This window comes from Leptonotus elevatus, chromosome 9, assembly GCF_054856555.1.
Source record: "Leptonotus elevatus isolate MCC_2025b chromosome 9, RoL_Lele_1.0, whole genome shotgun sequence".
Classification (NCBI taxonomy): domain Eukaryota; kingdom Metazoa; phylum Chordata; class Actinopteri; order Syngnathiformes; family Syngnathidae; genus Leptonotus; species Leptonotus elevatus.
The window spans coordinates 6,657,442-6,672,134 of NC_141247.1; the positions used below are offsets into that span (position 1 = coordinate 6,657,442).

The 14,693-nt window shown below is 41.0% G+C and overlaps 1 protein-coding gene across 4 annotated transcripts in view; it reads left to right on the forward strand.

Annotated features, from left to right (window-relative positions):
• The window catches only part of LOC147168211 (teneurin-2-like), a 277,180-nt gene that overhangs the window by 246,834 nt on the left and 15,653 nt on the right, over nt 1-14,693 (forward strand). For all 4 annotated transcript variants that reach the window (XM_086085533.1, XM_086085534.1, XM_086085535.1 and 1 more), the window contains 10 exons: nt 4,642-4,788; nt 5,508-5,718; nt 7,649-7,768; nt 9,591-9,852; nt 10,117-10,384; nt 11,501-11,644; nt 11,771-12,020; nt 12,136-12,156; nt 12,264-12,493; nt 14,349-14,503. In XM_086085533.1, coding sequence (XP_085941659.1) covers nt 4,642-4,788; nt 5,508-5,718; nt 7,649-7,768; nt 9,591-9,852; nt 10,117-10,384; nt 11,501-11,644; nt 11,771-12,020; nt 12,136-12,156; nt 12,264-12,493; nt 14,349-14,503 — 1,808 coding nt within the window. The remainder of the gene's footprint in view (nt 1-4,641; nt 4,789-5,507; nt 5,719-7,648; nt 7,769-9,590; nt 9,853-10,116; nt 10,385-11,500; nt 11,645-11,770; nt 12,021-12,135; nt 12,157-12,263; nt 12,494-14,348; nt 14,504-14,693) is intronic.

Sequence of the window (14,693 nt, forward strand, 5' to 3'; positions counted from 1 at the left end):
TTCCAGGTGACTGGTAAGGCGCTCTTCCACACCCCTTTGAGCACCCCGGGGTTTTCTGAAAGATAGACGAGCAAAGGTTTCAGCTTTAAGTCCCCAGTAGCGTTACCCCTGAGCAGCAAAGTGAGCCTCTCCTTCACAACTTTATGCTTGGGACAGTCTTCTCCTTGCTTCTTGCTCCTCCCAGATTATCGTGGCTCGATGACCCGGAAAAACTTCCGCAGCCGTTTCATCTGCAGACGCAGCTTCGCCCTGGACCCGGAGGTTGTGAAGAATGCCACTGGATTTGAATCTCATAAACCAGCCCTTGCTCGCGATGAATTCCTTCTCCTCTTTCAAAGTTTGGAAAATACGCCGTGCCTCTTCCTGAATGAGCATGAGGCTTAGATTGATCCTACCTTGATTCTGATCCTCGATCCATAATGTAAGTAACCTTTCCATTTCTGCAAGTATCATGGAACGTTGCTTCGTGATGACTGTATCCCTCAAAACGGCACAACTCTTCACATACTGTAAAATATTAGCTTTGTCCTTAATAATGGTCACCAGGGTCATCCGACTGAAGCCCAAGTCTTTGCCGATGTTTGTTGGTCTCTTTTCTTTCTCCGATCTTTTTAAGATGTTAAACTTCGTTTCCAATGGTAATTGCTTTTGTTTTGGCTGGACCAGCATTGATAGAAGACGTAGCTTTCTTCTTTGGTACCATAATGTGGGAAAAAAAGATGGAAAAAAGCCAACAATACTTCCACAAGTGCACAAGCGCTAGCGCTAGCTAAGGGCTAAATAGCGGATAAGGGGAAAACACTGCGGTCTATATGGCGGATGAGGAGCCAGAATGGCGGACCGGGCGTAACCGTCGTAAAGTCGAAACGTCGTAGGTCAAGTGCGCCTTAACTCACGGACTCCCTGTACAAATAAAAAAATATAAATAAAAAAAAGTATGCCTTTACTATATATTTGTTTACCTTAAACCAGCGCACAAGTCTTATGGTTGGTTATGTGAAACAATGATTTATGCATTTCTATCTGGACTGGACTGACTGCTTTATTTTAAAGCCAGCAAGCTTTGCCTTGCTTTGTTGCACAGAGTAGCATGGATGTAATGGTGGAGTAAGCAAGTTACAAGCAAGCTAAGAAGCTAACGCTATTTTCATATTTATTTTTATAGACAATGATGATTGACTGACATACGTGCCCTCCTTTCGCCGCTTTCTTAATGCAACACCTTTTCATTGTAAATGTATTTAGGGAAAAAAAGATTTAATCTTTTTTTTGTTCTGCAATTTGGCACGCCCTCCACTAGATGGCGCCTTAGGCGACCGCCTAGTTTGCCTATGCCCAGGGCCTGGTATAGTGATTAAAAAAGGGGGGGATTGATGTCTTACCGGTTCAGTCATTGTTTTCCAAAGTAAGTAAAGTAAAACAGATGTGTGCAAATGTCTTATTTTCATTAAATCACAGAAGATAATTAGTCGCTGGATTGACTGGCAACCAGTTCAGGGTGTACCCTGCCTACTGCCCAAAGCCAACTGGGATAGGCTCCAGCACCCCTGCGACCCTTGTGAGGAATAAGCGGTTAAGAAAATGGATGGATGAAGATAATTAGTCTTCTTTAATGAAGGTCTACAGAAATCAGTGTGCAATTACTGTTAATATGCTGAAATCAGAGGATTTGGACAATTTTCAATTAAAAAATGGTGCCAAACGATTACTTGATTAAATTGGTTGCCCATTTATTTGATAATCGAATACTTGTCTATTAATCAATTATTTGCACAGCTCTAGTTGAGGCATAGCCTACAGGTAGGGCCTGGCAGGTGAACCTATGCCAGGTTCAGTGCAGACTGCATGGCAGGCAGGACGCTTCCTCTTACCTTTCACGCGTAATGCAAAAGATCTTATGAAAATCCAGTCCGGGAAAGAAAAGTTAAAGGTCAGGGTTAAAGACAGAGCAGGAATAATTAGTGAAACAAATGAAGCAAAAGAGAGACAATTCAACTACATGGGCTTAAAAGAATATATGTTATATCTTATCAGAATGTGGGTGTGAAAGTTCAGAGTTATCTGATCTACCTTTATGCAGCAATCATGAAATTATACTTCAGACTTTTTGTGTCTAACCTTTAGAAAAGGTGAGGCTGAACAAAATGAATGGTAGAATTTTTTTTCAATGTTGAACTTTCTTTTCTGCACTTTGTTCTCATTCTTTCTATCAGTCTCATCATCACTCCTTTAAAACAGATTCTTTATTCATACACTCTGACACACACGGCAAACCACACGAGCGTGGGCGTGCCGACCCATAAGCAGAGGCAATTTCGTCCTCTTTTGAGAGGATTTCAGAGAACTTCTACATTAGTGGGAAGGGTGGAGTTAATCGTTTCTGAAAATCCCACTTTATTCTAGTTAGTATGAGTGGGTATTGACTGAGGCCTGGCATTAAAGAGAGAGGATCCCCATGTTGGCCTGGCCAGGCAAGCCGATCAATGCCCGCTATGGATTGTCCTGTCTGCTTGTTTCATAAGTATCACTACTTTAAATGGCATCTGCATTTAATAGGCAATCACTGCTAACTGCCTTTGTTCTGTGAGTTCAATGCTGAGGAACAAAGTTTTTCAGCCTGATAGCTCATAATCATGAACGGTCCGCTGATGCAGAAACTACTAATAATTATAGATTTTTTCTTTTTTAAACAGTCATTAACCATTCACTGCCCAGACCATCCACAGAATTATTTCTTGTTGTTGCACAATGCCTTTCTCAAAGTCCTTTGTTGACTTTTTCTCATCTGCTGGTGCTTTCGACATATGATAGAATGCCAATCTAGGAGAAACGCTTGTTAATTTAGCCGCTGCCATGGGTTAGATTGCACTATTTATATTCATAATGCATGGCTTTATTGACGTAGAGATTTGTTAGAGGGCAAAAACCCTACACTGCAACTTGAGTGAAAATGTGTTCATTAATCTACAGAGCAGGACTCAATGAAAAGCGCTTCATTTTCATATTCTCTCATTCATTTAGTTTGTCCTTCTCGCCATGTACCGTCACACTATTCAAGCTCATATCTGGAGTGTGTATGTGTTTGCGACTGAGCGCACTGGGGTGCATGCGCATATTATTTTTTTTATCAGTCAACCCTGTCTTTGCCTTCCTCTCTTGGGGGAGAACTGCAAGTCTTGTTTCCTTATTTATTGAGGAAATCACTGTGATAAGTTTGTTTGTGAGTCTTTTTGCTGCTGGAGAGAGCATTGTCATTGACTGTGATGCCGTCTTTCCTTCTGCCTGTAAGATTAGAATGCGGCACATACATTTTTTGACCCAGAGCTTGAAAGATGCAATTTACATTTTTGTAAGTTTAATGGTTGCTTTTGTGAAACACTGAAAGGCAATACTGTCTCACTTGTAAATAAAATTGATTTTTGTCATATTTACTTTTTTCCTTAAAGGTATATTTGGCTCATTTAGCTATTTTCAACAATAAAAAGTATTTTTTTTGTCAATAATGATTTGATGACTTGATTATTTTTTATGTACCATTAATACCTTCAAAATATAATTTTGCCACTTGCTGTCAACTGAAAATGACTTTTCAGGTGCTAAATGATATCTCCGGTGCTCAGAGCTCAGGTAACGGCCAATCACGGCTCAACCTGTTTTCTGGGTTTGGTCATGTGATGTTAGCAAACTGAGCCATAATTGGTCGTTACTTAAGCAGCCCTGATGTACGTGAAACATAATGAAGTTATCAAATGAATTATAGACCAAATATTATCTTCTTACTGCTGAAAATGCAAGTAGCCCTTTAACCTAGTATTTTGAACCATGTTTTTTTTTCCATCTAAATATATTTAATCAACAAAATTAGCATATGATAGTGTAAAATTTCAAGTGGCAGTGGAACGCAGAAACTGATTTGCTGGAGTCGATTAATTAATTTATTCATTATAATACTAAACTGTATTTGTTGTTTTTATACAGCTTGCACTTAGGACACAATGCACTGTGTATACTGTAGTGGCATTTTTTTATGTTATTGCCTCTTGTTATTGTCATCGCTTTGTTTCCATTATTCATGCTTTGACAACCCGTATTGAATTATGCAAAGCCCTTATTGCTTTGAATGTCTGATTTTCACTCAATCTTGTTAAATTGATGATAGCTTTGCGATGCTAGTGGCAAAACACTCTTGGCTCTAGGGCCTTAGGTTATAGTGGTCAAAATTCATGTTTTGCAGAATGCAACCTTTTATGCATACACATGCACGCAAATACTCACATTTAATTGAATAGACTTGTATTGTCCCATCTGAGAGCATTACTCCCAGGTCATCAAAATCACATTACATGCACTGATTCACAAATGAGAGGAATGGACAAACTGATAGATGGATGCACAACAGTTACAAGTAGTAGTATATTAAAAATGACATGCTGAGTTCAATTGATTATTTCACATTAAGTTCTTACACCGTTCCACCATTTGGTTATTTATGAAACCCATTAGTCTTTCAAAATCATGTGAGCATATGTCTGTATGCATAAGATTGTGTGTTAGTTTTTTAATTAAAAGAGCATCATCCTGCCTCTCTTCCATCATCCCACTTCCCTGGACCTCTCTTATCTTGCCCCTTACCCTCCCCAGATGGCTGCCCTAACCTATGTAATGGGAATGGGCAGTGCACCATGGGACAGCAAAGTTGGCATTGTGAATGTCAGACGGGTTGGAGGGGCCCTGGGTGCAGTGTTGCCATGGAGACCTCTTGCGCCGACAACAAGGACAACGAAGGAGGTAAACAGCAAAGCAGGAAAAAATGTGGGGATGGAGATTTCCATTTGCAAAAAAAAGATGTTTATGGAAAGTAATGAATTGCTTTTAAAAAAGTTAAATTCAGATAAAATTTGAAGCCATCAATAACTCATTCACTCCTAGCCATTTTCACTGAAGCAACCCCCTTCTCTCTCCATGTATTGGATTTTGGCTGATTTTGCTAGGCCCACAAAATATTATGTTCTATTGTTATAAAAAACATGGAACCTACCAAAAGAAAAATTAGTATCTTCTTTCATCAGGAAAAAAAGTATATTTCTATCTGTTTCCATTTTGCAGCCAATAGCATTAGAATATAGCTAAGTTTCATCATTATTCACAAATCTGTATCAAATCAAACAGTACGGGGGGAAACCCTTGCTTTTTGCAACATGGCCCCGGTTGATCTCTTATACTTTGCTGCCACCTGCTGGCCGTTTTAGTAATAACTACCATTGCTTCTAGCGTTCTCACCAGTTCAGAGGCTGCATCCTTCTGTATGCTCTAGCATTAAATAAATAAAATTTATAAATATGTTTTTGGGACCATGGTCATATTTAAAATAAAACATATTTATACATTTTTGGGAGCAAATGAGTTAATATTAAAATGTAATTTATTGTTAAAATACTCGCTTATGTGTCTTCATTCTGCATAGCTTTTGCTCCCCAGACTGATTGTTGCTTTGGCCTCTCTCTCAGATGGACTAACAGACTGCATGGACCCCGACTGCTGCATCCAGAGTCCTTGTCAAAACAGTCCACTGTGCCGCGGTTCCCGAGACCCTCTGCAAGTCATTCAACAAATCCCTTTGTCCCAGACCCGTGTCCACTCATTTTACGATCGCGTCAAGATGCTTGTGTCACGGGATGGCACCCATGTCATTCCTGGAGAAAACCCATTCAACTCTAGGTAAAGTATAAACACTGATCTGGAGATGAACGTATTTTTAACCTTCCATCCTCCATCTTCTGTGATGACCAAGAGTTGAAAGACTTACCCTGTAACCACACACTGATAATACTGGATGTTGGCGTCTGTTTCAGTTGTCCTTTGTTGTTGTATGTCATCAGCTGGGGAGCCTTACCTTTCATGAAGAACTGGCTGGCTAAAGGTTTAGAAAAAAATCTACCCTCAAAACCTGCATTTCGCTTTACTTTAGTACATCAGTGTCACAAATCCATCCACAATTATCTGGACCCTGGTCACAGTGGCAGCAGGCCGGAAAAGATAAAACAGTTCAGTAACAACACATTCTCCTGAGGGATCCAAAGGAATTCCCGAGCCAGTTAAGCTGTGTAATCTCTTCAGATGGGTCTCTTACCTTGGGATTCTAATCAGATGCCAGTGTCCCTTCAAATGTTTCCTCTCGGTGCAAAGTGGCTGCGGTTCAACTTGTAATTCCTTTTAGATGTCGAAATCCAAAGAACAGGACAAAGCAACTTGGTCGTCTCACTCACAGCCAAATATCCAAATATAGCAGATCATTACAAGTCAATCGTGATCCTTTCCAGGAAGATGATTGTCTTGGATTTGTCTACGTTTTAATTAATTCCCCAATGAACAAAGAAAGGTAATAGACAAAATCAGCGGTCAATTAAACGTAAGCATCCGTTAACCGTCAATAATCGGGACATCATCAATTTGTCAATATTTCAAGCCGGACCACGTCATTCGTTATTCCTCAACAAAATGGACATCTGTCAATGTTTCTGTCATTCGTCAGCAAAATGCTAAGCTGTTCAATAACCTGCCTGACTAAGAATGGTGCACCAAATTACCCTTAGCTGTCTAACACCGTACCAACTGAGCTCTAAACTAAAAATCTCACAAAAGCTGTGACGTCAGAGAGAACACACATGACTATGAATAAACAGCTGTACCAAACTCTAACCAACCACACCACACAAGTGTGGTTGCTACTATGCTGCAGTGCAGATTGTCAAATTAGTAATTGTTACAATGGAAATAGGTAGGAAAAAACATACTCATTTGGCCAGACAGGATCAAATTGTACTACTAAGGGAAAATGTGATTTGAGATACCCTTAGAAGGCTAAAGTCATCCTGGGGATTCCAAACCATGCACTCTACAGCGCCGTGTGATTTTTGTCCATGAATATTACATCAGAAATGTTGACAAGGAACAAATTACCTTGGTGAATACACCAAGGAGAAGCGTGTTTGCTGGTCTACTGGGAATACAGTCATGCAGTAGCTCCCGCTGTGGCTATAGGGAAAAGTTGACTGGAAGTAACACCACCAGTACCCCCATACTCCCATGAGTATTTGTATAGAATGCCACTAGTCTTTATAAGGTTTTACAATGATGTAGTGTGCTTCCAGGATAACCCTGACTTCAAGATGAATGCTCATAAATTTATATTTTCCAAGAGGCAAAAGCAGAATAGGTCAGGAGCCTCTCTCTCTCTCTCTCTCTCTCTCTCTCTCTCTCTCTCTCTCTCTCTCTCTCTCTCTCTCTCTCTCTCTCTCTCTCTCTCTCTCGCTCTCTCTCTCTCTCTCTCTCTCTCTCTCTCTCTCTCTTTCTCTCTCTCTCTCTCTTTCTCTCTCTCTCTCTCTTGCTCTCTCTCTCTTCCTCTCTTTCTCTCTCTCTCTCTCTCTCTCGCTCTCTCATGGTGTGTTTATGAGATTGACAGGAAGTACTCTCGATTGCGGGGGCTGCTGATTGTGGCTAATTAATAAGTGGTCGAAAACCAGTGACATAGATGAAAGGGCAATTTAAATAATTGAAAGATGGAGCAATTAATCAACCCGGATGATAAATGGTTTGGCTCTATATTAACCAGCACTCCCTCAATTTTATCTCCTTTGTCTTTCTGCAGTTTGGCATCTCTTATCCGGGGTCAGGTGTTGACGACAGATGGAACGCCTCTGGTGGGGGTGAACGTGTCTTTTGTCAACTACCCCCACTACGGATACACGCTGACGCGACAGGATGGAATGTATGTACACTAGACATCCTTGTTGAACATTAGAAACTACCTCATTAGATTAGATACAATTAGATAAGATTCAATTAAATTAGATGTGATTACATTCTCAAGATTGTAATTTGCAAAATGCAAATGCAGAACGCAATCTCATAATAAAATGCCGGTTGATTTAACGTGGCAAGTAACATGTGCAGGGAGTCGACAAAAGGACAGAATACAGTATTATAATTTCACGTAAAAATACGAACACCTAATTTGAGAACCAATTGCAATCCGGTGGATCAATTTCAATATGAAAATAAATTCTTATTTGAAGTTGTTTTAAGCAATCAACATCGCTATAATTGTTCCCACAAAACATTTTATCCTGAGCTGTGCTTATTCCAACATAACAAAAGTTTAGGATGCTACTTCCTTAATTTGCATCTGTTGACATTTGTATGATTTTTTTTAACTAACCCTGGGCAGTTCTTTTCACTTCCTTTTTCAGAAATTACACTTTCCAGCATGCTTTCAGGGTCACATGGGTTGTCCGGTTGCACAAGTTGAATTGGATTTAAGTCAGGCTGCGGGCCACTGAATCTAATTAAGATTCATTGGTTCTTCAAACTGACCTCCACTCATAAATTAAGCAAATTTTCTTTTCTTAGGTCTGTTCGATATTGTTCTCCCTCTCCGCAGTTTCATCAGTGCTTTCTTTGCAGCATTTTTCAGTTTGATGAAACTGATGCCGAACATCAAACTTATGTTAACATAACAGGGGACGTTGTTCTTTCAGGGGCAGTTTCACGAGCTTCAGTAAATGTGTCATAAATTAATGATATTCTTTTGCAGCTGTTAGGGCCTGAGAGGAGTCACCTGTTCACAACACTTCCAGAAACACACCTCCTGCTGTTTATCATAACAATAAGAATGTCTGCTTTCGAGCTCCACATTTATAATGAACTCACAGCAAAAAGAAGCGCTCACAAAATGTTCAAGATAAAAATATGTCATTCTTTGATATTGTCTTCACTTGTTGTATAATTGAGCTTACCTGATTTGTTGCACTTTTACTTCAGGTTTTTGTTGTTGTTGCTAGAGATAGACTGATTTGTTTTTTTTAAGGGCCTATACCGATGTCAATTATTAGTAGTCAAGTAGGCCAATAACCGATATTTGAAGCCGATATTCATTTTCATAAAAATAAAAAAAAGGAAGGGGAGGGGGGGGGGGGCGGAGGCTATTGGTCTTAAAAAATAATAATAATACAAATGCCAATCTTGACTTTGTTGTAATGTTTTAAAACATTAATGCTTATTATTTTTAGTTTTTTAATCTTAGACAATGTACTTCTTTTTAAATTTCAAAAAATAAATGTTCAGGGAGCTCACAAGGTTATCAGTACATCTTCAAAAGTTACATGGAAATTAAAGTTACATGGAAATTTAAAGAAGTACCATAGCTCTGTTTTTTCAAAAAAAGAAAAGAAAAAAAAACCTGAACTCCTTAACCTTTCACATTTCTTTGTTTTAATGTCGAACAAAAACAAAAGGTTCAGAAGGTTCCCAGGGTCAGTAGCATCTCTTATAAACTAACTGATTAAAATGGTTTCAGCTTTTAGATTTTGAAAAAAGGGCCGATACCGATATTTGTCAAAATGCCCAATATCAGCGCCCTGGCCGATTATCAGTCTATCCCTAGTTGTTGTTGAATGATTCCTAAGAAGCAGTGCAATTATTGTGTCAGAAGAAGAGAAGCACTGTCATGTATGAGTCCGTGTGACATTTCATCCTCTGCAGCACTCCCCATCTGTCCCTCATTCCCGTCCTCTCCTTGCAAACCTCTCCAGGTTTGACCTGATAGCTAACGGTGGTGCATCACTGACTCTGCGATTCGAACGCGCCCCCTTCCTGAGCCAGGAGCGCACCGTGTGGCTGCCCTGGAGCCAGTTTTATGCTATGGACACTGTGGTGCTTAAGACAGAAGAGAACACAATCCCTGGCTGTGACCTGAGTGGCTTCATCAGGCCTGATCCTCTTGTGATTGCATCCCCTCTCTCCTCCTTCTTCAGCTCCAAGCCAGGGGAGAAACCCATCATACCGGAGACACAGGTGCAGTACCACTGACCCCTGGCAGCCGGCTAATCCTCCTTCTGGTTCCCTCACTCTTTTCCCGCTCCCATCTTTTATGGCTCTCTTTCTACTTTCGCTTCAATAGATTCCCTCTTCCCCTCGTTTCCTCCTTCTCTATTTCCTTATATTTTCCCTGCTTCTGTCCTTCAGCCGTCAGTGGAACCGTGACCTTCATTATTCCCACCTCTCTCTAATCCCTCACCTAATCCCTTTCTCTTGTCATCTCTTCTCTCTGTCTTCCAGGTGCTGCATGAGCAGATCGAGGTTCCTGGCACCAGTTTAAAGCTGTGCTACCTAAGTTCTAGGACGCAGGGTTACCGCTCCTTGCTCAAAGTGACCATGACCACCGCCGTGGTGTCCATGGGACTGCTCAAAGTTCATCTGATGGTCGCAGTGGAGGGCCATCTCTTTCAGAAGTGGTTCCATGCCTCGCCTAATTTAGCCTACACTTACATCTGGGACAAGACTGACGCGTACGGCCAGAGAGTCTACGGGCTTTCCGAGGCTGTTGGTGAGTATATGAGACGAAATGGATTTTAGTTGCAAAGGGGCAAAGGCTTTTTTTTCCCTCTCTTCTGTGAAGATTAGAAACTTTGGCAGCAGTAGCGTACGGTCGGGGTATGACGGGGTGAGAGAGTTCTAATTAGGGAGCCTGAAAGAGATTACACCAGAAAGTCAACCTCAATCCACTATATGCAGTATAGCCACAGTTAAGTGGGAGTTTTTTCATATGTCTGTTTTTCATTGAGACTGCATTTGGCTCAAGCACTCAGCCGGAACTTTAGAGAAGGGTTATTAGCCATCAGAGTGAGTTAGCAGTTAACTACTAGAGCAGCATGCAGAGACCTCGGTGATATTACATTCTGCTGTCACAATCGCTTGTCAGCCCAAGAAAGCACAGATACTGTCATCGTTGACTAGAATCATTAAAGCGCTTCGTTTGGGGAAATCCTTTCACTTCATGATGCCTAATTTTCCATGAATGTCAAATCCCATCAAGTATGTTTGTGGTTGAGTAGATTTTGCCATGAGTAGATATGAGCACATAGATATGTTATTGCTAGAAAGGGGTGCCGCCCCTGATATAATTTTAGGTCCCACCACTTCAAAGTCGCAAATAAAAATAAATAAAATTCTTGGTTCCCTGTCTTGGGCCCTGGTTCACTTTTCTCCCACTTACAGCACCTCTGCTCTTAGCAGTGAAAAGGTTACAGGTGTTGGAAATGGGAGTTAGCGTGTGAACACGCCTTTGCTTTTAACAGTTATTATACAGATTATTCCCTAACTCAGCCCAAACTACTAATATTTGGTCTATCCTTTTCTGAGACAGATACTTTATTAGTGAACCTGTGCAGAAAGTTTGTTTTACAGTTAGTGCGGCCTGTAATTTGAAAGGTCCTCCAGGTAATCAGCCCAATTAACACAATTTCTGATTGATTTCGCAGCATTTGAGAGTGTTAGTTAGGTGTTAATGCAGAGTTGGGCACAGGTGCTAACTAGCGTTGTATTGTAGATTAACAGCATAATAAAATGGGGCGGGGAGGTTGAGTTTGTGCTCTATTATTTATTTTTTTCTAACCTATTGTCTTGTTCCTGTTTCTTTTTTTTTTTACTTTTAAATATGCAGTGTCTGTGGGCTACGAGTACGAGTCATGTGCCAGCCTCATTCTGTGGGAGAAAAGGACTGCCATCCTGCAAGGTTACGAATTGGATCCCACCAATCTCGGTGGCTGGTCACTGGACAAGCACCATATACTCAACACGAGAAGCAGTAAGTATGCAAGCATACTGAGGGGAGAGTTTGATTTAAACCAAATTGGTGCCTCAGTTTAAAACGCTGCTTGGAAGAGAAAAAAAAGTATAAAATCCACTTCAAATCTTTCTTATCTGTGTGTAGGCATACTTCACAAGGGAAGTGGAGAAAACATATTTGTGACAGAGCAGCCTCCAGTTATCAGCAGCATTATGGGCAACGGTCGCAGACGAAGCATCTCCTGCCCCAGTTGTAACGGCCTGGCGGATGGCAACAAGCTCCTCGCACCAGTTGCCTTGGCGATGGGCAACGACGGCAGCCTCTACGTAGGGGACCTCAACTTTGTACGCAGGGTTTTCCCATCTATGAACACCACTGGCATCCTAGAATTAAGGTAAAAACAAAAATGTAGGAGGGTTATGATTTATTTCAAATGTTTCCTTTGTATGTTTTTTAACTACTGACCTTATTGATTTATATTTGTTTTGATCTGCCTTTCTTTCTTGAAGGAACAAAGATTTTAGACACAGGTAAGACAATTTTAACTAACATCTCTGTAATAATAATGAGTGAAAATATAAAAATTAAAGCTATTCCCCATCATGATCACTGTTTTTTTTTTTTTCTGCCCCCACAGTAACAATCCAACCAATAAGTACTTCCTGGCAGTTGATCCATTATCTGGAGCATTGTTCATCTCAGACACTAACTCCCGACGAATATACCGAGTTCGCTCATTAACAGGCGGCCGCCTGCTGTCTGACAATGCTGAGGTTGTGGCTGGGACCGGAGAGCAGTGCCTGCCCTTTGATGAGCGCTGTGGCGATGGCGGCAAAGCCACTGAAGCTACACTTATGAGCCCAAAAGGTGAGCGGCTCAGCAGAAGTGCAATGAGCCCATGTGGAGCAGACAAACGGTATATTTAGTCATGATTACAGAGCTGCCATTACATTCATTTATTCTGATTGATCTCATTCTTCGGATTTGTATGTAATCAGATGATGAATGAGGATAACTTGGGGTAATGGTTTTCATTATTTTCACTTTAGCAAAGGCGCTTATTCATGCAAACTATTGTGTCGATCATTTCGGCGCACAATACATGCAGATTATTGCAATTTTTTGTTACCTCCGATAATGGCTAGTCCATTAGTTTTTGATTTAGCAGTTTTTTATGATGGATCGGTATTTTTCATAAAATGTAAATTTTGGAAAAGACCTAATGTCCCAGTTCCATTTAACATTGAGATGATAGCAGATCAAGAGCAAATGTAGAATCGGATTTTACCATGAAAAAGTAAAATCTTCTTCATAGTCATTTAGCCATTGATTTCAACAGGAAGCATTTGTCAACCTTAAGCATTTTTTGACAATAATATGTTATATGTGACCTCACTAGTCCAAACATGACATTCTGATTATGAAATGTGGATATATGAAGCAAAATCCAAACGTTTTTATCCATTTCATGGGGCAACCATTTTCCCGCTTGCTGTCGACTGGAGATGACATCAATGTTGCTCAGGTCTCAGGTAACAACCAATCACAGTGCAGCTTCAGAAAACAGGTGAGCTGTGATTGGTTGTCATCTTCAGTTGACAGCAAGTGGCAAAATGGCCGCCCCCTGAGATGGATAAAAACGTCTGGATTTTGCTGCTTAATATTCACATTCCACTAACGCAATATTAACCAGAATACCATATTTAAACTAGTGGGGCTGCATAGAACATATTATTGTCAAAACTAAATTGGAGGGTTGACTTCCCCTTCAATTAAGCCCTGGGGAACGTCTCTGCTCTCTTGATGCTCTCTTGGTGCTCTTGTTTTTTAATATACTGATTCTGTATATATACAAATGTGTCCTTAACTAAACCAGGCGACGACAGAAGCAGGCCATAAATCAGGTTAATGAAAAACGTAATACTGTCATGGAATAATTTCAGTGGATTATTGGATCTATGAAAAGTGACACCAAACTGTCAAGGGTGTCACACCGTCACAGTTCCATACAGTGACACTAATGTGTGTAGTGTATACTTTAATGGGTTCACGGGTGTGTCTGTGTGTGTTACAGCTGATTGGAGAGCTAAAAACAGAGAATGAGTCACTCGAACCTGTCGCCACAGCTTGTACACACTCTCTCTACAGCTTACAGTATTTGTTCTATTTCTTTCACTATCTCTGTTTCTCATTTGCTGTGTGACCTTTGCTGTGCCCTCGTCTGTTCTTACATATCAGTGTGCCTAGGAGATATTTTGGAGCATGCTTGCTTAGAACAAACGCACCTGTCTGAATGCTTGCTGCCTGTTCGACTAGTAAGGCTGACACAGCACCGCTTGGAAATGAAGAAAAAAGTGGAACAATTGGAGAGAAAAAAGTACATGCTGTGAATCGGGGTGAAAAGTGTGTATTGGGAAAACAGTCAGTGCCTTAAAAAAGCCACTCGTAGTCTAGAATGTTCCTTAGGGAACAGCGAGAGCTCACTTCCTCAGTTGATGACTCATCCCAAAACTAGCACTTATCAAAAAGTTCAGCACCCGTTCCATCACCGAATCACTTTGGTCCTTCTTATCCGATGAGAAATTGTGAGAATCAGCAGTCCGGGCTGCTATCCGTTTTCTGCAGGTAGAAAGACTGAGCTTTAATTGACTTAAGATGTCTCAGACCGTTGTGAATTATGAGTTATGAGTCATCATTCACAGCGCCCGTCTGGCATTTGCAGGTATCGCCGTGGATAAAAATGGGCTGATGTACTTTGTGGACGCCACTATGATCCGGAAGGTGGACCAGAACGGCATCATCTCCACTTTACTGGGAGCCAACGATTTGACTGCCGTGCGACCACTGAGCTGTGACACCAGCATGGACGTGAGCCAGGTGAGAGAGTCACTCAGAAGTGTGTGTGTGTGGGGGGGGGGGGGGGGTGATGGCATGATGGATGATGATCTAACAGCTTTGTGAGTGCTGAGCTATGACAATTGTGTGGACGGCAGCCAGCCAGAGGGTGAGGGACGTTCTGATTTAGGGACCTTTAAAGAGTCCACGGATAAATGAGTGGATCAAAAGA